Here is a 23,857-nt window from a genome sequence, read left to right on the forward strand (position 1 = left end):
ATAAAGCAAGTTGCCGACTTAAAGAAAAAAAACATAATAAATAAAAATAACGAAATTAAAAACGTTAAATAGTTATAGTATCTATATATATGAGGAAAAACATATCACTGAGTAAGCGTTTTAGTTTACTTGTACTGGTGTTGAACAAGTCCACCTCACCATATCTATTGACTAGGGAGTTAAATGAGCGAGACGCGGTAATTTAAAAATCAAGCATATAAGTTCATGCTTCGTAAAAAAAATGCAATAAAAGTAGTTTTTGCTAATTAATTAATAATAATAACGCACACACTCAACATCGCCCCGCACTAGGGAAACCCTGTGTCGCGGGTGCCATGGACACACACATAGACAACCAGAAATTATACCCAAACTTACGAGACAAATAAATGTAGGAACCTGGTACCTCTGCGTGGCAGTACGGCATGGTAACTGTTCGGCCACGGAGGCAATATAATTATTTTTTATAATTATTAATACAAAGATCGAACACTCGGAAAAAACACTCAGAAAAAATTCCTTTGATCCGGTCGGATTCGAACCGACGTCTTCTTGCATACCGTGCCAGACGCTATACCAACTAAGCCACGGAACGAACCAACGGACCTCACGAATTTTTCTATGTGCTTGCGTCGTGTCTTTGTACTTGGTTTTTCAACGACTTTTTAGTCGTAGCGCCATCTATGAGAAATCTTTGACAGATTTATCACCCAGTTAGTACCTTTACAGCTACCAGTCCTGGCGAGAGATGTCGCTATTCACTGTATTAATTTAATTTTTATTGAATTGATATTCAATTATTTTTTGTGAAATTACTCCACTAGTTTGTTATAATTATTAATACAAAGATCGGAAAAAACTCTCAGAAAAAATTTAATAATTATTTTTATTAAGTAATTACTTTTTCATCGATTCTGAAAAAAAAATACACTTTTACACCAAAACCCACGACTCACTTTATTAAGATATCACTAGTTAAGATTAGAACCGCGATAGAATTTATCTACGTAAGTGTACTATAACCATATGGTTTCGATGTCGACAACTAAGTCCATATCCATAAAAAGGTTTGTGAAGCATTTTAGTTTGCGCATGTGAAGGTCGTATACTCATTAAATGCACTTTTTATTATTTGGTATTACATATTTATCATCAACAACGTTATGAACTAAGTTTATGATGTAGGTCCCGTAATTTGATGTTTCTGCGTAAAGTGCAACAATGTGTGCAAAGACGTTTTAGTATCGTTCCAAAGGATGTATTGTTATTGAACACCCGTATATAATAAAACGCATAGCGTAATTATAGAAAATATATCGTTGAAATTTCAACAATTCAACAAATACTTGTATATCATATATAAGGCGACTGTACTTTATTTATAGCAGATTGTGGGAAAATCCTCAGGGCCCGTATGACAGTGTGTGAGTATGTAGCATTAATCTTAATACTTAGACCTATGTAAGGTGGGTGTATTTTCTTGAGACTCATGTGGTTGAGTCAAGGAGCACGTGGGCCTTCAAGGCCACGGTCTACAATTTTAATGAAGGCGTATCCACAATAGGGCAGTCGAAAATTCAATGCTTTCCATTAGCATTGAAAATTCGATACAAATTAACTGGTAAATGTGAAAATACAGATTAAATTGTTGTAACATAAAAACGTTACAGGGCATTCTGGCAGGAGTTAGAAACGGCAATGTTTGCCTGTGACGTCACAACTGTAATGGCGATATACAAGCTACATATTAACTATCGTGTCGCTAGAAAAACACGGAGCATCCCCCACCACTGACTTTAACCAAAAATGTCTTTGGCTTCAGTTGAGATGTCAAAAGCGCCCACATCTCCATCGCGGGAGTATCGGTCCCGGTCAGGTCCCAGATGAAATATCTGGGCGTTGTCCTGGACCGCCGATGGAACTTCGGGGAGGATTTCCGGCAACTTGCTCCCCGAATAGTGGGCGCCGCATCGGCGTTGGGTCGGCTCCTGCCCAATCTCGGGAGGCCGGGAGCCCCATGCAGAAGGCTATACGCCGGGGTGACCCGGAGTATGGCCTTATACGGGGCTCCCATTTGGAGTGGGGCCTTATCAGCGGCGACGAAATCGCTGCTGAGGAGGTCTCAGAGGGTGGTCGTCCTGGAATGTGCAGGGTACATGACGATGGCCTGCGCTGTCACACCCTAGAGGTGTGCAGCCGGTGGGATGAGCAGCGCCGTACTCTGACGGGGACAATAGGGCAGGATCTTTCGCTGCCGAGGGTGGTTGCCGCCATGCTCGGTAGCAAGGAGTCCTGGGAGGAGGTGGCCTCCTTTTGCGCGAGAACGCGGCGGACGATCACCCGCTTCGGCACTGACGTACGGGGAGAAGGCGAAGGCAGTTCACTGCTCGCCTGATCCCCTAGTGAGGCCAGTGGGCTCTGGACAGGGACTCTGGAACCTGCATAGCACGGCCTCACTCGTCTGGGGAGCGGGTCAGAGGACAACTGACCTGCCCCTCCGTTGGCGCGGGAGCCCTGGCGCAAGCTAGGGCCGGGCAGCGTCGTGGTGAATTTGCACCTAACCCACGGCGCCGACTCACGACGAGGGAGAGTCCCCAAATAACCCCTGAGTCTCCCTGGGCTCAGAGGTATCTATAAAGGTTTCCCCCCCGTAAAAAAAGGTATGTATATGTCAGTTGATGGAAGCAATAAAATTCCATTAAGTTAAACGTAAACTTTATCAAATTTCGTATAAGATAATGATAGTACACTACTGCAACGCAAAGTGTCACTTCCCTAAATAAATAAGTACAGGTATTTGTTGTAACGGTTATTACATTGTGACAAAGAATAATACGATTAACAAAGCAATAAAGGAAAATTCTAGAATCAAAACACACTACGTGCTAAATTTATAATGTGGCATGCAGCGATAATGCACATAGGGTTATACCTATTGAGATAAACTTTTATGACTTGCTAGCAGCAGTTATTTACTTAATATGCACGAAAATAAGAGAGTGAAGCATAGTTTTGCTATTAAACGATAACGTGTGATGCCACCTAACCGATACTATCTATTTAGATTAGATAACCTCGCACCCTCAATAATAAAATGCCGAAATTCGAAATTTAACATTTTTTGGGACACTGAAAAAGGAGATTAAACAAAATGCTCGTAATAACAGATTTAAACATGCCATAGGTTCCTACTACTAAATTGAACGGGATATGAAAAAAGTTATTCTTATTAGTTTTTATTTCGTGCAATTTTATTTATTTTTATTAAGTTTTAAAATTTACAAATGATCATACACAATGTTCAATTTAATTTTATAGAATAGTTTCTATCACTTTGGATTTTGACTGTCTTATCAAAAGTATCATACAGTTGAATTTAAATGTTAAATTTAAAGGAAGACCGCTTGCCCATTGCCTGTGCATAATACATTTACGATTAAAAAAAGTCCTTGTCAATAATACTGTAAAAAAGTCCACACCATTCGGTCTTTGGTCAGTCATAGTTATCAGCTCGTGATACGAAAAGAGTACGTAGCTGAAGAACCGGTTTGATTATACCGGATGTAGTTTTGGACGGATGTTCCGCCATTTGTATGCGTGCCGCGGATGGCGACAATGCGAAGGGACCAGCCAGTGGCAGTTAAACACAACTTAAAAATCGATACTTTATGAATAAATAAGCTTGAAGGACTTTCAAGCCACTTTGGCGAGGCCTGCAAACATTTTTGGTTGCTAATTCAATAACCTGACACACAAAAAGAATTGAAATACAAATACAGGCCCTGACCCGAAAAAACTGCAAAATTTTATCTTGGAAATAACAGTGATTGAGATGTGCGCTTGATTAACCGGTGTTATCATGCGATATGTTCGTTAACAACGTGGCTTATCAGTTATCAACGAAGAATATGAGCTGCGATGGATGAAGGTAGATTATGGTTACATACTGCACATAATAATCATGCCTAAATAAAAAACAGAGTTCATGTAAAAGAAACTCAAGTTTCTGTTTGGATTCCGCTTATATAGATATGTAACCTGAGAATGCTCATTTTGCGAGCAGAGCCATCTTTTTCCATATTCCGACTCTACCACAATTATTTATTTAGAATGAAGGAATGTTGGCAACTTTCCAAAGTATTTGCAGTAGGGCAGTAGAAAATATCTCAAAATGAGTTTGTCGGTACACTATACTCGTAATACGTTGAGTAATAAATTTAGGCTCCGAGACAAGTTGAATGCATGTCATGTTGGGGACTAAAGCAATCGCTGTTTGATTTACACAAAGACAGTGGCTAGGTAAGCCGTATGTAGGGCGCCGTCGTCAACGTCGGCCGGTCGCGCGACTTTGGTCTTGGCCTCAAAGTCTGACCGGTTGCCATCTTTGGCTAGGACCGGTTTAGCCCGATCACGCTCTTAGTGTCCACCACTCTCACAAGTCATTTGCATCAACCCGAATATTTACTGACCGAAGAAATCAGTATTCAATTTCACTATTTACATCTACCTGTACAATTCCGCATAATCACGTCGCGGTGTATATTTTACTTCAGAGTAACCGTTTAAAGGACGGTTTTTCCTTGTTGACAAGGCGATTCATCATTAGTAATAAAATAATTATTACCAATTGGTATCAGAATGAGTCTATCTCGACTGTGTAATATTTATGACTTATGGGTGTTCTTAACACCCGCCCTCGCAGTCAGTGTCGGTGAGTCAGAGGCCGAGTTTGAGCCCAGTTGGTTCACAGCTCGTAGGGCGAGTGAATCACTGCAACGCCACACCATGCGCCATACTGTTATGCACGTAATGATGTCGCAGGTAACAGAAACCCATTGTATGCTATTCACCATTGTGCAGCCGAACTTTTTAGGTCTCCGTAAGTGATTGTTAACGCTTTATTGTTATACAGTTCGAATGTGTTGGTTTATTTAAATTAGAATAATAACAGGATTCTATGATGCAGTTTGCTTTGTAACTAAAATCGTTTTTACTGAGTCTATCTATGGTCATAGAATAGCTAACAAACGTGAGGTGGTAATTAAAAAGTAATGTACGGAATAACTGTCGACCTGTGGATCTTTATTTTTAATTATATACTGTAATTAGATGGGCGTCTTTGTTTAACATTGATTTAATTACTCCATTAAAACTCTCTTATTAAGAAAGGAAAATTAAAATTCTGAATTTTCAGACAAGAGAAACTTAATTTATGTTAGCATTTATTTACCTACAGAGGCACTAGATAATATTATACGGTTGTTACAAATACATTTTTACTTATTTACATATAAAATACATAAATAACTGTGTAAAAGCTAATATACACCATACATGCTTATTATCAGGGGCGTGCCGGCTATCGACCGGCCCATGCAAGTACCTAACAAGATTACCCGTATCTCACTTAAATTGAAAAATATTAAATAGTCTTTAATTATAAGAATTTACTAATATTCTTTAAAAAGATGTTTCTTATGTGTAATAAATTAAAAATCGCTGAAATATTATGATTAAACTAAATAACGTTACTGCCAGCGCCATCTATTGACATAAGTTTGAATTAGCAGGTTTCGCTTAGCAGATAAGCCAGTTCTTACGAACGTTTTGACTGTTAGAACCTTCAACTTTTCTCATAAGCGATTATTACGCGGTTAGAAAGAAAGAGGGTGTTCTGTTGCCGATGGCTGTCAATTAATAATATTTGGGATTATTAAATTTTTTAATTCGGATGTTTTAAATTTTTATTAATTACTAACTTCTGAAAATTAGTAAGTTATTTTATTTTTTGTTCTTAGCTTATCGCGGTTATATAATTATTTATAGATTAAAATTAATGGAACTCATGCCTAAATGTATGTATATAGTATGTTTGTAATAATGTAACTCATTTTTGTTGGAATTTGTATGTTTCCCAGATTACACCCTTCGGATGAAAATATGTGAAGCACCGTACTGTCCGAAGGTCTTTAATTAAAGGCGCTACAATGTTCGCGATCAGCAACTTATGTAGGTTAAATAATGAAATATCTAATGTACCACTCGTACAAACATTAAATCAAAATACAGAAAAAATACTTATTTGCTAATTACATGCTTCGCTCACAAAACACCTTGCTTGCGGTTTTATCTGGATATAAGGAGGTCAGTAACTAAATTCTGATAAGCCAGAGAAAAAAAATACGCCAAATAGGAATTACTCGATTATCGCCAAAATGTTCTTGAAGACTGATGGTAAGTAATAAAAATGATTTGATTATACCTTTTTTTATTATATCAAGTAACGGGACAAGCTAGTCGTGCGTCTGGTGGTAAGCGACACGCCTGTCCATAACAATTGCAAATTAAATTGAAAAAAAAAAAATTGGAAAAAATTCAAAGATCAAAACATCGTAAAATGTTTTGGTAACGTTGTAGACACGTGGATAGCGAAAGATGTTACAAAAAAGATTTCCATCGGAAATTAAACATTTTTTTCGTGTCTTAAAGCCTATGCACACGCCATATTTTATAAGCGCCGATACGTTGTGGTGAATCGATTCAAACGAGCGCAAAGATCGCGTTGCAATCAAGAAGCTTAATATACTTACTCCACTGGAGTTTACACTTACAATTTCATGTAGTTGCTTCATTTAAAAAAACTAATTAAAATTAACAAACAAAACTGAAATTAAAACTATCTTTTATCAAAATGCGCGATATATACGCGCGACTAAAGCGCGTCTACGGCGCGAATTTACGGCGCGTGTAAAATACGCTGTGAGCATACGCTCCTTCGTCCTTTGAAACAAATCGACGTTTCGTACCCTTTGCAGGTCCACCATGGTCACGGCTGGCTGAGTCAGAAGATCAAAAAATTCCTATATGCTATAGGCGTAACAATTGCGAAAACCTAAAAACTCGAAACGATTCCCATTAACTTTCAAAATTCATGAACGTCGGTGCATATCTTAAGATATGAAACTAGGATAGATAACTATCATATACAGTAAAATCAATTCAGTTTACGATTATCAAATACCATTAAAAAAAACATTCGCCACAATGTCGCTAAAAAAAATTGATTTACATCCCAGTAGCGAACAGTAAAGTGTTCTCCAAAGCGAAGCCGGGTCGGGTAATATTCAGGGATGTTCCGATACCTACTCAAATGAATAGTAATCAATTCGTCATGCGATACTAATCATATGAGTACTTCAAAAGTATCGATACTTTTTAGGAGATATAAAATATGTCCGTACTTTAGATTTTGACGGCACCATAATAACAAAAAAAAAAAATTTTTAACAAGCAAGCACTGCACAATTAAATAAATAAACGGTCTTTTCTTTTTTTAAAGTATTATAGCTAAATCGATAATTCCGCTAATCGATCGAGATAATAGAATAATACCTAAAGTAAACATTAATTTAAATCAAAACTGTAATACAAAAATACATAACAACCCGCCAATTTCTCTTTGTGAACTTCGCTTATTCGCTGAGATGTATGTCCAAAAATCATCCAAAAATGATTCAAAGGGACTATAGATAGTCATCTACATTTTGCTCTGGTACTTCGCGGTTTGCATTTGTTTGCCGTAAAACAGTGAAAATGGAAAGAAAAATAAAAAAAGATGATCTTTTCCAGGAAGGAAGGGATGTGGGATTAATATTAAATATTTACGCGTGCGCGTTTCGTTTCGATATCAGTATTTGTCTTCCGATATCCAGTAAAAATCGAAATTAGGGATTCGACACTTAGAATACTCGATACCGAAACAACAGTATCGAGTACTTACTTGTATCGAATCGTCCCTAGTAATATTTCAAAAGAATGTCGCTTGTGCAAAAGTCTATATTAATTATCTCCATAGCGTTGACGACCACGTTCGCGATTCTCGGTAGGATCTAAGAAGCAAAATTCTGTAAATTGGTTCTAATCTGAGTTGTTAGTAGCAGTAGAGCACCTTGTGAACTGCCGTGTTCCGGTTTCGAAAGATAAGGGTGCTGGTGAAATTACAGGCACATGGGACTTGTCAACTTATGTCTCAGGGTGACAGGTGCAGTGCCCCTCAAATCCTTGCGATTTAAAGCTCTGAATGGCACTGCACACACATTCACTTAGTGTAATACAAAAAGTGTCTGGGCCCAGGGAGAACCCTGTTTCTCTAGTTTTCGTAATACAGAAAATTCTCTTATTTGAAAAAGAAAGCTTTATATTAGGTAGCCCACAAAAGACATAAGGGTGCGCACAGTTGTTCACAAATTTAAGAGGTAATTTATATGCTTTTAAAATGAGATTCCGACATTTGAAATTCAAAACTTGCGATACATACACGAATTTTAAAACTATAGTGAAATAATAATCTCAGTACAGAGTACTAAAAAAACCGACCTAAAAGTACGTGGAATTACGTCTATTTGCTAAGTTTTATTGAAATATCCCCTAGTTCGCCACTATACAGGGCTTGACATTGGAGATAATAATAATGGGTTCTCACTATTCAAAGTATGTATAACGAGAGAAAAACGCCTTGAATTGGATAAATAGCAAAATCAACCATTAAAATAATTGCTCCTAAATTAAAGTTAGGCGCTATTTATAAAAATTAATCATCATGCGTGAACAGCCTCCCTTCAAGGTGGATGATTTTCTTCAAAATAAAATGGGACTACTATGGAAGTACCCCCTTTTCAACAAAAAAAAAGAATCATGAAAATCGGTTCACAAATAACATACATACAAGAAAAAGAAAAAAAAAGAACATACAGTCGAATTGAGAACCTCCTCCTTTTTTGAAGTCGGTTCAAACTTTATACTAAAGATTATTTCTGCAGCTGCAGAAGTACCTACTTGGATGACAATAATCCATGGTAATATTTGAAATAAATATTGTAAATGTGTACAAATGTTTATTAACAAAGAGCAACCCTTAAAGTTTCTGACTTAATCTTCTCAGCTGAATTTGCCTTACGAATATGCAGAAGAGTTTAATCAATATATCAGTTTTAAGTTTAATTTGCTTATCTACAATGATCTTATATACAAAAAAAGGCAGAACTGTTATTAGCGTCCGCGTAGTAAGGAATCGAAAACCAGTCAATTGACCGATCTTGCAATCAATCTGCATCAAGCAGAGACGAATTTGACATTTGTAAAATTGCGTCATTTTAAGAAAAATGCTGTCGAGTTTGAGAAGATTGAATTAATCACGTAGCGCTCTATATATAAGCTCAAAATCAGTTTGAATTACGCTCATCCATTAAGCCGCTCAGATGCAGATTGATTAGAATGAAATTAGTGTTAGTCCTCACCTTTTCGTATTAGTAAGCTGGTGACTCTGCGTAGTGCTTCTCTCGGTGACTTGTGGAAGAACTTAGGCGTCAAGTTGGGGGGTAGAGTGAGCGGCTTACGGGCCCCGGGGCCCTCCCAAGGCGGAGTAGAGTGCTCGGCCGACATCTTGGATGATGTGGTTAGTCTGTCCAGGTGCTCGATTGAAGCCGGCCTGCCGTCAAAGTGTAACGTTAACTCAGCAGTGCCGGAGCCAAATTAAATTTGACTTGATTATTATAAGCTGGACTTTATGGTTAATTTTTTATGAGCGGTTTTCTAATCTAATTCGGGTGGCAACTTTTATTATTTAAGCATTCAAATATTATTGTTAAATAACATTTCAGGTTCAAAACCTTGAATATTAAATATATATACGTTATGATAATATTCTAGAATATTCAAATAACAAAAATTGTCACCGAAATTAAGTAGAGAGAACTAACCTGAAAATTTCCCTTATATCCAAGATAGGTATATCAATATTGTGTATGTATAATTTCGGAAAACACATTGTCGCAGAGTGTTACAAGCGGACTAAGTATTTACAAAAATGTTAAACACCCTGTCACTTCTAAAAGAGATTTGTCTGTGTTAGCAGATAATACGAGTATACACTTTAGTACTGAATACTGACAACTCTAGCTACGATACATACACATAACACATAAATATTCAACAAAGATGTCACAAAGTTTCTGTATTTTATTTTTGATAATTTTATTTTTTACATTCTTGGATAATAAACATTTGGTTCGCGTCGAGCTTTAGTCAAGAAAGCGTTAGAACTGAGTGCTTTTTATGTATAACTTTCTGTCTATACAATGTGAGTTACAGTTGGCGGCAGAGAAGAAAGCCCTAGGGTATAATTTGTGAGTTTTTAATTTATATATATAAAATAAAAAGTATATCAAATGATATTTTTACACACTGAAACGCGTGCTGGCGCTTCAGTGTGGCGGGTTCATATGAACTCATATATTACAATAATTCCCGCGCCCGGAACGCTTCCGCGGCCGCCGCTGTGTGGCCAGAGCATTAATGTTAGAAGTGTAATAAAGAGTGTTACTAGTTATAAGTTTTTTAAATCATTGTATAGAGATTGTGTATAATGGTTTACTTCCGTTTCTTTTACCATGTTTATAATTGTTTTAAATCGTAAATAAAGCACCCGCTTTTCGCTTGTCTAATTTAGTAATTATTGTTATTTTTCTAAATCTATAGTAAACTATTAGTCTAATAGATAAAAAACTGTTACGTACCGATGCCTCTGCCGTGGATACCACCCCCGGGCGGGGCCTCCAAGTCGCAGTAAGTCAGCGCCGGTGCACACGCCTGCCGCGGGGCCCATAATTGATCCTCGTCCATAACCTCCTAATGTAGCACTGCTTCCTGTATACAATACATAGCTTTACATAAAGACAGAAAACATAAGATTACTTTTTATGAAAGTATAGCGACGGAATAACGTCAAAGAGAAATTGTGTAAAAAAAGTGAAAAAAGAAAAATAAGAAAAACTGCTGCACTTCAGTACTGTCGTGGCAAACCAAAACACTGCAAGTCCCAGAGTGTTTTCGAATTCCATTAGAACAAGAATCTTTCAGTTGTTATAAAAAAAAAGAAATTTATTTGTTTTTCATTAGGAATAGCTTATTTTGCATAGTAAAATTATAACGGCTATACAGACACCTTTATTATCTATTGTACAAGAGTTATTTGTAATGCGAGGTTGTAACGTTGTTGTTTGACGCTAGGGCTTGTATTGCACGAGACACAAAACAACTTTGCTGCCGAGCGAAACACACAACTTTTCACCTCACTACAGCGAGAAAAATGGTAGACGAAAGAAAAACATTTGAACTAAAAAACATCAGCTTTTTAAAATAAAAGAAAAAGTTTATCTTCGGATGCGTTCTGAATCTACACCTTATTCTTGCTTGTACGGACAATGGCACATCACACTACACATTTTTGTTAGAAAATTGTTTCCAGTGCAACGGAACAAGATACGTCAATGTGTAGCTTGATGTGCTGGCGTGTGTACTTTTATTTTGTGTTATTAAGTGATTATTGAAATTACTTTAGTTCTTCGAATTGATTACTTATTCATAAAATAGATTCTCTTGAGAAAAATGTGTAAAAAAATTGTTGGGAACTAGAGATTTCTTCATATTTATCATTCACAATATTTCGCTACTTTTCATGAGTAGTGACTCAACACCAATTAATATATTGCGCCTTTGGTACAATAAGGCCAATTCTGCAAAATTATAAATTTTCAGGAGAAAGGTTTAAATCACAACGTAATGACTGGTTTATAATGTTAGTAAATTTTTTGTGGAATAAAACAATAGATGGAACAAAAGTCTAAGGAGTTGTTAGGTTTTACCTATTTCCTTTTTTAATTTCTGCTATTCATTGCCACACATTCAGGGAGCTTTAATACGTGCGGCATCTCTTCACGAATATTGGTGTCCAAGATTAAGGGTCGTATTCTAGAACTCTACTCAATGCTCAAGTCAAGACGTGAGTATGATTCAAAGCACTAGAAATCATACTCAAGTCCTTGCCATTAGGGTCGTATTTCCAGTGCTTAAAACCATACTCAAGTCTGCTCAAATCCTGACTTGAGCAATGAGTACAGTTCTGGAATACGACCCTAAGTGCCGGTAGTAAGATTCGTGTCTATAAAAATGTCATACGACCGATTTTAATACATGGATGGTTGCGAAGCTTCGACGCTAACTCAGAGAGAAGAGAATAAGCTTCTTGTCGGCGAAAGAGAAATCTTGCGTATGATTTTGGGAGGGAAGATGGTAGCTAGAGGATCCGAAAAAACCAGGAGCTGGAGGACACCGTGTCATCATGATAGGGCGCGCTGGCGCCAACTCGTATTGGAGGCTAAGACCCGAGCTGAACCAATGGAGTATGGTGCAGCCACACATTGGAAATGAAACTATTTTTTCGAATGGCTAACTAAGAAATCTATTTAATTTCAAATTGGGTTTCATGAATTGAAAAAAAAAGAGAAAAGTGAAGAATTTTTTAACCGACTTCAAAAAATGAGGTTCTCAATTCGACTGTATTTTTTTGCATGTATGTTACGCGATAACTCGCCGCGGTATTTGTGAACCGATTTTGATGATTTTTTTTTGTAAGAAAGAGGGTACCTCAGTATTAGTCTCTTTTAAATTTGAAGAAAATTTCCGTCTCTAAGGGTGGCAAACTAGGGGATGAATCCGGTTTCGCGCATTTTTCGGTAACCAATTTCAATAAAACTTGGCAAATAGATGTAATTCTTCGAACTTTTGAGGTCGGTTTTTTTTAGTACTCAGCACCGAGATTATTCTTATAACGGAATATATAACTTATTTACGCATCCATCTATACGCCACCCCTAGCTATACACGATCCGCCTTCAAAAGGAACGCGCTACTCACGTCGACAATTACTCTTCTGCGACCATCCGCGCCATTTAAACATGTCCTACACTCATCAGTAAACATTTCCGAGCCTATTTATTATTATATTATTATTACGTGATCACGTGCAAACATTAAGAGCTCGTATGTTAGCTAGATAATTTTGAACCATTTGTTGTTCTGGAATGGATCATTCTCGTTCAATCATCTTTCTTATGGTTCGTGCTAAAGTTCACAATGGCGTAGGATTCTCACTCATGTTTTACCGGTACAACATCTTTGAAAAAAAACTTGTCTCCATTAACCTTCTACATTGTCAAGAAATCATGGCCTGATTCACATTTAAATACCAAGTTCAATAGTTGATCTAAGCCCTGTCGCACTGATGCCACAATTTGAGCGGCCTTCTCGGTTGATGTTATTGATATTACAGTGAGGAAAATATTTTGAATTATGATTCAGTTGGTAGTGATAAAAGAATTTGACAACATTCAAATTTAAGTATTATTCACCCTTGTAATAACACGCTAATTATGCTAGTAAGAATAATACCTTAACTCTCATCTGTGACGTAACGAATTTTTTTAGAGGCTATTTTAATAGTCATTTGTCTCACGATTCAGTCATTCCATTTTTAAATTTGATTTTTTTCAAGTTTCTACTTTTCCATTCAAATAAATCTAAAAAGTTTTCATTCGTCTTTTCATTCGATACATATTTTTATTTTATGAATATATATATATAAATGTATGTTTATGTGTCCGTCAGGGTGTTATTTATTATACATCGAGTATATAACCAGAAATAGAGACGAAATGTCATTTAATTTGTTTGAAAACTATTTTGCCATATCATTACTGTGACAACTGCGCTCCGATTGGCTAGCCCGAGTTCGAAACAATTGACGGGTGTCGTCAACTGTTTCACTTCAAATCGACCAGTTAACTTGAGCTTTGCTATAATGGACGAAAATTGCAAAATTACATATTTAATTACCGATGAAATGTGATTCCGTTTGTTTTGTAATTAGATGTTTTGCTGTTTTTCCCACACCACCGAATGGAACAGCATGGCATTGTTAGAGATATTATCTTTATTACAATAAATACAGAATATTTTTTGGAATATACGGAGACGTACACACAGGTCAGTAGTTGGCCTGTCTATATTTCAGTGCAAACGTGAGTTGATATTTATAAGAGCTGTATCGCTAATGTGTTACCAGGAATATATGGCCCTTATTTCGTCTCTATTTCTGGTTATATACTCGATGTTATTATATAATCATATTAAATCAAGGATTGATTTTCCGCAAAAAATTAAACATTGAAGAAAAATTACAATCTAAGATCTGGCAGTAATTAGACGCTTTAGCCTGTCCCAAAGGAGACAAAAAAAGTTACTATTATGTATATTACATCAAGATGTGGGCCTTGCGAGTTATTTCGACAAATTTTTGCCGGTCTTCTGTTACCAGTGTAGTATATTTGATGTTACCATAATTGACGTTGACTTAATGCTAACACCGGAGGATTACGGTTGATTTTTGACATGTTATTGCCTGTTTACCGTCGTTATGTACAATTACTTAGTTTATCTTTACTGGATGTTTTATTTATTTAAATTGATTATTAAATAATTTTTTTATTGCCAACCGATTTTTTTATAAGTGTGCCTAGGCACCTACCCTGTGCCTATAGGTAACACTCTTGTGCTCGAGTGATTTACGAATACGAATAACATAACCATGTCCTACCTATTGACTGTATTGAGTTCATGGTGTTATTTCGGGGCGGTCCAGTGGAGTTGCGTGGAGGAGTCCTGGGTACATCGCAACCTCTAGCGAAGACAGGCGTCTCGGGTAGACTAGCTGATGTTTGCAGCGCCCCTCTTGGTACGTCGCGGTTTTGCCGTTGCAACGTTCTTCGACGGGCACCACTCACTCCCATATCTGAAACACGACATGTTTCGTTAGTCGGAATATAGTCATAAGGTCATAACGGTAGATATTTTATCTCACGTTATATTGTACCGGGACTTGGGCCAGCTTCTGCCAAAGTCTTGGGACGGTCGCATTTATATCAGGTTAGTTTTGCAATCGGAGTCATCTCGGTTTTGTAACCGGTGTCACCTCGGTTTTGCATGAAGGTGTCTAAATAAAATGTGACTTTACTTGATCAAAGATACATCTAGGTAAATGCCAGTTGTTTGGAATTTGTTTTTTTTTCAAGCTACTATGGAGTAAATAATTTCTTTCATAATACCAAACGATGGGACGAACAAGTCGTGCGCCTGGTAGTAACCGACACGCCTTTCCATAACAGATGCATTGCTATTCAGAGCTTTAAATAGCAAAGAACTGAGGAGTACTGCTACTGCGTCACCCTGAGACATGAGTTGATGAGCACGCTCTTAGCCTACAAAACTGAAATGTCAGCATTGTCGCTTGGCGAAGCAATAGGTAAGGTGGCAGCACTTTCCTGGGCGAACTAATTTACAAGGAGCTGTACTAGTACTAAGTATATCTCGGGTGATGTGTTATTACCTGTAGGCAACGTTCTTCTGTCGGTGGAGCCGCTCTTGAAATTACTGCTCCTTCTGTTTTTGTTGTAGCTTGTTTCCATGGACCGCGTCTTCAAGCTGTTGGTTGTGTCGCGATGCGGGGGCACCGCAGGGGGTTCTAAGGGCCTGATTAATTATATAAAATTAGTAAAGGCACTTAATTTATAAATCAGTTATATTCAAATTTGTCTTTCTTAATGCGACTTACCTTCTTCTGGCGTCCATGACTGGTGTCGGCAAGCTATCGGTCTTTTTTGGATGGCGTTTATCTGAAGATTGCACAATTTCGGTGTACTCGTCTTCTACCTCCTGTACTGGTGAAGGCGGCAGTGGGGGGAATTTTGGTGATTCTGGCGTTTGCGGTAAAGGCCCCATTTCATGACCTAAGTTTGGTGATGGCGGGAGAGGGTGGTGTCTGTACGAATGCTCTACTATCTGCACATTCAATGGGAAGTCACCACCGCTAGACACCGCAGAGTCGGACGACGACGGTTGACGCATTAGGCTTACTGGCACATCCTTGGCGCTAGTGGACTTATGCATACTATTTGTTCGTCTGCCCGACGATGATCGTTCTCGGCGCTCTATCGATCGTTGATTCTGAATTTCATTATGACTTGATGATTTTTGGATATCGTGGCGTTTCTGTCTCTCTCTAGAACTATAACGGAAATTGTTTTCTAATATATCTTTCGATATTTCATCACAGTATTCATCCTTATGGATATTCCAGTCTTTAGGTATATATGGGGTAAAATGCTTTTGGTCCCGACCTTGACTTAGTATAGCGTTAATGTTATTTTCAATTTTGCGCAGTGGTGAGGTTTCACCGCTTGATTCTGGCTCGCCACTTTCTTGGTCTTCCTCTTCCTCAACTGTGGTGATCAGGGCTTGTCGGCTTGCACTGGTGCTCTCATCAGCGCCCAGGCTAGGTAACGATACTACTCGCACCATACTTGGCGGTATTGCAGATAGTTCGTTAACAGTTTCATTGCATTCCAGTTGAGGAGTTTCCTCAACTTTACCTTCTTTAATCAAAGATTGTATGTTATCAAACGTTGAAGAGTACTTTTTAAAATCTGAAAACCTGTTTTGAGGCGATAGCTTATTTTGGACAATATTGCTTTTAGAAGAATGGGTACTCTTATCATTAGAAATCTTTTTACTCTTAGGACTATGACCGAAATATTCTTGACTTATGTATCTATCCTGTCCATTATTAAGATCTAAGCTAAGTCTAGATTTAGGAGACAGCATTTCTTTGCTCAACCTTGAATTCGGTGTACAGAGATCTATACTATATCTAGAATTAGGTGTATTAAGTTCGCGACTTAGTCGTGAGTTTAAGTCCACGCTGTATCGGGATTGAGGTAAACTCAAATCGGAGCTCGGTCTCGAGTTGTAGGATCCGACAGATCCGGATCCACTTATTGATATACTGGATCCATCGATTGATTTGTCCGTGTCTATACTTCTATTTAGGCTATGATTTTGCAATAAGTTTGTTGCATTCGATTTGCTGTTCGTAGTTTTATTGAAACTTGGTAGTTGTTTCCGATTTTTCCCCTTTCTGATAACATAGGTTCCACTGGCTAAGTCCTGTGGTGTTCGACGATTGTCACCGTCCACGTCGGAAGTTGGAGAGGCTAAGGGCTCGCACTGTGTGAAAGGTGGAGGTGGAGGCCAATTTTCATCTCCCCAGTCGTCGTCTACTCGTTGCGGTATAGAACTTGTGCTGGAATTAGACTGGTCACCTGATTTTCTTCTTCGTCTGCCGATAACCTGAAATTTGACAATAAGATATTTAATTGGGGTGTTCATCTCAGTCAAATTTTATTTTTTATTTTTTTAGAAAACTATTTTTTTAGATAACTAACTAACTATATAAATTTTTTTATATAACTATATATATAAACCTTTGTGCTTCCTGGAGTGAGAAGAGGGTCATCACCATCGAGTGACACTTCCCAAGCTATGGAATTGAGTTTCGAAGGTGTAGTTACTGCTGGCGGCGGCGGGGGGAACGATTCTTCTAGAGAGTCGTCTGAAAAGTGCTCGTCGTCGTTGCTTCTTGATCCTCTCATCTTATAATTCTCCGACATGTCCTCCAACGATCCTCTACACACTTCTCTATGTCTTTCCATAGATCCAGCGAGAGTTCGCGGAGGAATTTTAGCTTTTGGTGATAACATTTCGCCATCGGAAATAGCGTCACGCATGACATTATTTCTTTCTGAACTCTTGGTGTTTGATGGCGACAATTTTGGAATATTGTATGTCGGTGAATGTGACTGTCGGCCATATAGAATGTTGGGTCCGGGGTATATGGTGACAGGGTGCTCATTGTATGGCTTGTCGCTGAATTCACTGGAAAAGCCCAGAAAAGGGAAAACAGGTGGATTCTCAAGACTAGGTGAACGCTTAGGGCCAGATGGATGGCGTGGCGGCAACCAAGCGGCCGTGGTGTCTGGCGGCCGCGCGCCATGCTGCAGCGACGCGAAGCGATGGTGCGATACTGGAGGTTGCTGCAGTTGAAATACATTCGTGTCGCCATCCTTTTCCCATCCGTACGGACGCTGATGTCTCGTCTTAGGCTGAAATAGTGAAATAAATAATAATTTTAACTCATAATACTTTGCTTTGTTGACTTCATTACCTTCATTACTTCATTACCTTAGGTTAAATTTGTTTGAGAACTGTATAAAATTAATACTTACAAATGTGGTTTGAGTAGCTGTTGTGATTCCATTAACACTTATAATGGAGTCTAGCTTCTCTTCTGCTTCACGCTGTTCTATAGACAGGGTGCGTTTGGCTGAATTTGATGGAGATACTCTGAAATTAATTAATGATAATATAATTATTTATTCAGACAACTACTTTTTTAAGTCCAATTGTGTTAACAAACTTACAAAAATAATTTAAATACTTAGTAGGTTAGTGGTCATAATAATAAATAGTAGGTACAAAAAGTTACACAAAAATTAAATTATAAAAAGTGGTAGGCCACTATCTCTCACTTGCATCCCGGTCCATTAGACTCTTGTTAGACTATTCGATCAGGACTCGAATGAAACGATTTCAAAATGGGCAGGTCATATCTATCAGGTATGATAATAATGTGTAAAATGGTGTTTGGTGTTGCTCCTTAAGTCTGCCGAGCAATGAAGCTGTTTTTTGTGGATAATGGCCTTGGAACCATCAATCAATCCGCGCTTCCGCAATATAGTAGACGCACTGCAAAAGCGGGGCAGCCCCATCAACATTCTAAACCCATTATTGTATTGGGCTCGTAGGGCACTAAGTAGGGTATAACTGAACCAAAGGCTGCTCATGTAGAACGATTGGCAGTAGGCTTCGAAAATAGTGATTTTTACTTGCTTGCTACATCGAGTGAAACTACGTGACAGGATATTACCATTGACCTACGTTCTCTTTCTATATGGGTCTGTTAGTCGTTAGTAACATAATGCCCAAAACATTTAAATTGGTATACTCGATTTTGATTGGAACCATCAAGCCTTACTGGCGCCTTTAAATACCATATACTTAATAAAGAAGTGATTTTATAAAGTATTCTATTATTAAAATGTCTTCCTCCTCCATATTGGTCACATTTGTTTTGATTATTAGCTTGTAACGCAATTTGAAAATGGTGAAGTTACGTGTGTATGATATTTACTTTGGTAAGAGTGTAGAAATGATGCGTTCCGCTTCCTCGGGCGGCGGCGGCGACCGCGGCGATGGCGGGTCGGGTGGCGAAGCCTCCTCGCGCTCTTCCGTCGGACGGAAACCCAGCGCGAACTTGGCTCTGAAATTGAGGAAATGAATATTGATTGATTGGGTATACGCCTATTGAACGATTGAATGTTTGAGTTATTTCCGTAGCACTGATTTCCCAAAGCACAGCAATCGGCATTTGATAATTCTCTTATGCCTGAAGCGTGGCAGATTATATTCAAAATCTTTTGCATTTGTTACGTGGGCTGGCTGGATTAGTTCTTCTTTCAACACCTAATTGCCAATGTCTGTAAAAATAGAGTTAGCTGACTAATATAGTTCGAGAGAGTAATTTGTGTTAGTCACTACCTTTAACGTTGAGGGCCACAACGGAGATGCAAAATTATACTGGTGAAATTACAGGCACATGGGACTTGTCAGGTTATGCCTCAAGGTAGCGGGCGCTGTAGCAGTGCCCCTCCGATCTTTGCGATTTAAAGCACGACTTGTTAGTTCCGTCACTTGCTATCATAAAAAAAATGTACCTTCTGCCGTTCATGCTCATATATCCATCGTCCTCGGAAGTGTGTCCGGCAAGTGGCGAGTCGTCGTCTGTGGCGGGCGTGGCAGGGGTCGCGGGAGTTGCTGGGGTTGCCGGCGTGGCGATGGCGACTGCGGGTAACGCGCGCGCCTCCAACGACCGCGGCTCGCCCTCGTCGTATTCGCTCAACACCTGATCCAGCAGCTCCAGGGAGCGCTGCACATCGTCACACCCGCTGAAAATCATGCAAAAAATCTCCATAAGATATTTAATTAAGCTGGGCGTGCTTAACAATATAAAGAAGAGAAAATGCAGAAGGGTTAGAGAATTGAAGGGGTGCGATTTAATTAAATATAGAGTGAGTTATAATTATTAATACAAAGATCGAACACAAAGAAAAATTCATTTTCACTTCTCGTGCTCTTAAAGTTCGTATTTATGCTGGGTACAGGCTGCATAAAATAGGATTTTATGCGCTAGTGCATGAAATAGGATTTTAGGCTCTAGTGCATAAAATAAAAAAAGTCACATTAAATATGTGTAATTGTTATAATTATTCATTCAATTTTAATTAAATAATCGTTTTTTGTAATATTGCTGTTTAATTTTCCCGCAATCGAAGTAAACAGCATAGTGTATAACTCGCTTATATAACCTATTTTACCCTCGACTTAAGTATCCAAAATACTCGTCTCTGGTAAAATGTTGCGTTTTATGCACTTGTTGTACAATATACTATTGATCGACATACACGCTACGCTACGCACGCTACGGTCGTCGCGGGTTCACGTCCTGTCTGATCTTTTTTTTGTGTATTTATACACGTAATCTTCGTATTAATAATTATAACAAATTAGTGGAGATATAGATAATACATCGTGAAATTCAATTGGAAAAAAATTTATAGAGTGATTATTAATTTTAATGGAAACTTTTTACGAGACTTCATAGTATTACTAGTAGTGAGTTCTATTAGTTTTAAAATTTTGTATAAAAGGTTAACGGTGTGATACAAATAAGCTGATAACGTAATATTAAGGTTATTTATAATCCGCTCTGACATTAACAGGTAAAAGGGTAGAGCCTTTCTATTCGTTACCAGAAGCAAAAATATTTTACCAAAAGGTCAGCAGAGCTTTGAAAAGGGAATCCTCTGAGAGAACCTTTCAGTATTATTAAGTAAATAAATTCGATAAAAGTGAGTGAACGTTGCTATCTAATAAGCAACTATTCTAAACCGCATGTTTTAACACACGTGACATTATCAGCCCTGTTAAAATATATAAGAGGGCATCACTGGGTTGTTGCGCGACCATTCATATATTTTATCTGTTTTTTTTTATCGAATTCGTAGGTTTTTCGCTATTGTTACACATAGGAAACTAAACAATTTTTTTTGGGATTTTAAATCACGTATATTTTGTTTCACACAAACCAACGTTTCTCGCCTTGTACAGGTCCCGCGATCACAGGTGGCTGAGATGGTAAAGTCATTTCCAGTTGTCAACCAGTTATGTCTTATTTTAAAACAAACCATTCTATTTTTTCACTATTGTTACAAAAGTAAGTAAAGTGTTGTTTTAAATTTAATTTTGCATAAATTATCGAAGTTTATATATCGAAGGTTTAGGTATACCATGCTGGTCCAATGCGGGTCGGGGACTCAACACGTTTTCCGAGGGTTGTGAACCTTCTTTCACGTGCAGGTTTCATCACGATGTGTTACTTCAACGAAAAGCTTGTGGCGTATTTGAAATTAAATTAAATTCCGAGTAACTCAGAGGTGCGTGCCCGGATTCGAACTCACGGCCTGTGTTTGAGAGGCGGTAGGTCAAATCTTTAAGCTACCACGGCTTACAAACCAATGTGAAATTAAGTCTAAAATCGTCCATAAATGTATTTTATTACAAACTGTAGGTCTAGAGCGTTGTCATCCAAATGTCTTCTGCAAACATTGACTTACAATCATATGGACGTCGGGTCCGCGCTAAAAAGTGTCTGAACTTATAGGGCGTTAAAATCGTATACAGAGCGTCATTCACGCTTTAGTCTTCGTTTGTTCGACTGACAGCGAAGCAAGCAAAATTAGACAGTACTGCGATGACATTACAATTTAAATTCAACGTTTTAGCTTTTTCATATTCCTTTACATGTCACTACGTTTAAATAGGTTGACTTGGGACATTTTTTTTCGTGGTTTTTGTATTAGACCCGTCGTCCATTTATTTGTAAGTCAATGTCTGTAAAGGTAAGATTCCGCCAGATGTGTAGAGGTTTGGAGAAAAAGTTTTACTGAGATTAATTTTGATAATTTGACATTAGCGACGTCCGCCATAATTTTTTAAAAGTATTTTTACAAAAAGGTGCGCCAACATGCAAGAAAAAGCAGTTTCACTAATGCATTATTATATACGTAATTCAGAATTGGACTTGTTGTTTTCAAACACAGACGCAGCTATGAGGGAAATGACCAAACGTCGTTGACACGCGACTAGCGATGATTTCACATTTTGAGTATTTGTTTTTATATTTATTTTTGTTTTCTTTCCTCTCTTTTCTTACTTGTGTAATTGTGATTGCATAAATCTCTTCTTGCCTTTGTTCTTTCTTGAATGTGGGAATTCGTTAATGGCGTTTGAATACTCATCTTTATGTATTACCTAATAAATAAGTTAGACCGAGAATTTGTCTAAAATGTCAAAGCGATAAACGCGAAAGGTATCTTCAAGAAAGTTCATAAAGCACTTGAAATATGCTCTGTTAGCTTGGCCGAAAGACTGAGAGAATTCATTATGTTAAGGCAGCGTGTCCTCAGTGCAAAGTGGTGCTAGTGGGAGGCACAAAGCAACCCTTTTGAAAGAAGAGACGCCCGCTCTAGCGCCGTCTCTCGATAACCTCTCAGCGAGTGCTACAGACTGCTCTATATTTGCTCAATAAACTGTGCGGTTCATTCATGACAAATTTATTTACAGCTCCAAGAATAAAGTTTCGAAACTGGCGAACTTCGTTTATAGCGCTGAAAACTAACATGAGTTTTATTGCTTTCCCGAACGAGCGGGTATGTTATAAGATAAACAGAGCGACGACTCTTCACCTCATAAAACACGAGTGGACATTTTATGAACCGCTAAAACTATGACAAAATATTTCGTAATTTGTAAAACATTTTAGCTTATTAATCCGTCGTCGATATTGTACGATATTCGTACACTATCGACGACGGAATTCTATATTTTAATGACTTTATTTTTAATTTTTTTTTTAAATAATACCAAGTGACGGGGCGAGCAAGTCATGCACCTGGTGGTAAACGACATGCCTATCAATAACAGTTGCAGTCCCACTCAGAGCTTTAAATCGCAAAGAAATTAGGGTCACTGTCACTGCGCCCGTCACCCTGAGGCATAAATTGACCAGTCCCATGTGCCCGTAATTTCACCCTCACCCTTACCCTTTCAAACCAGAACGCAATAATGCTTATAAAATAGATTCATAAAAAAGATTTTTCGTATAAAAAAAATTATTAACAAGCCCTCCAATATAAAACAGTATTTCGAAAAGTCATTATAATCTATAAGCTAACAACTCATCGAGATCAATTAATGAGTCCACGCAAACGAAAATTCTATTTGTAAGTAGTTGAGGAATTGGATAGTCTGCAGACTGTTCTGGTTACAGAATCACATCAAGGTTATCATATTATTGTCAAGTCATCGAATTCCCAAAGTATATCAAATTTCAAATCGCTCAGATAAGTGGAAGAAAAATAAAAATACATCTTAACATTGAAATTCCTACACTGTATGGGAAAAGAGCTGATGATATTTATACAATTGAACATTCATCAAACCATCCCGATTAAATTAACATTCAAATAAGAATAAAAAAAACGCTTGAGATCAGTTCTTTCTTTTGGGAGCTAAGATACCAGACAAACATTTTTATGTTTAAAAAGAAAGAAAGATAGGTTTATTCAGCTTTTGAAGACTCAAACAACAAAACAAAACTAATTAATGATTAGATAATATGACTATAAGCTGAAACGGATTCAACTCAGCATTATGTCACAGCTCGCCTGCTGTAACGCTGGTTTTCAGTTGGAACGACTTTTTTAAGTTGAGATGGCACAAAATTACTAATATATTAAATTAAATTTTAACTAAAGACAAGTAGAAACATTACTAACAATAGGAATTATTACATGAATTGAATGTATATAAAATACTGCACTTGTTAGGAATTATTACAAGAATTTAATGTATGAAACACTGCTCTTGTGAGACACATACAATGAAGTAC

The 23,857-nt window shown here is 37.7% G+C and overlaps 1 protein-coding gene across 3 annotated transcripts in view; it reads right to left on the reverse strand.

Moving 5' to 3' along the window:
• LOC113231578 overlaps positions 1-23,857 on the reverse strand; it is a 216,983-nt gene that overhangs the window by 16,616 nt on the left and 176,510 nt on the right. For all 3 annotated transcript variants that reach the window (XM_026465937.1, XM_026465927.1, XM_026465948.1), the window contains 9 exons: positions 19,563-19,793; positions 18,980-19,108; positions 18,015-18,132; positions 17,214-17,891; positions 15,506-17,079; positions 15,281-15,423; positions 14,492-14,686; positions 10,575-10,704; positions 9,297-9,487 (listed from right to left, as the gene is read on the reverse strand). In XM_026465937.1, coding sequence (XP_026321722.1) covers positions 9,297-9,487; positions 10,575-10,704; positions 14,492-14,686; positions 15,281-15,423; positions 15,506-17,079; positions 17,214-17,891; positions 18,015-18,132; positions 18,980-19,108; positions 19,563-19,793 — 3,389 coding nt within the window. The remainder of the gene's footprint in view (positions 1-9,296; positions 9,488-10,574; positions 10,705-14,491; positions 14,687-15,280; positions 15,424-15,505; positions 17,080-17,213; positions 17,892-18,014; positions 18,133-18,979; positions 19,109-19,562; positions 19,794-23,857) is intronic.

This window comes from Hyposmocoma kahamanoa, unplaced genomic scaffold (genome assembly GCF_003589595.1).
Source record: "Hyposmocoma kahamanoa isolate Upper Pololo Valley unplaced genomic scaffold, ASM358959v1 102, whole genome shotgun sequence".
Taxonomy (NCBI): domain Eukaryota; kingdom Metazoa; phylum Arthropoda; class Insecta; order Lepidoptera; family Cosmopterigidae; genus Hyposmocoma; species Hyposmocoma kahamanoa.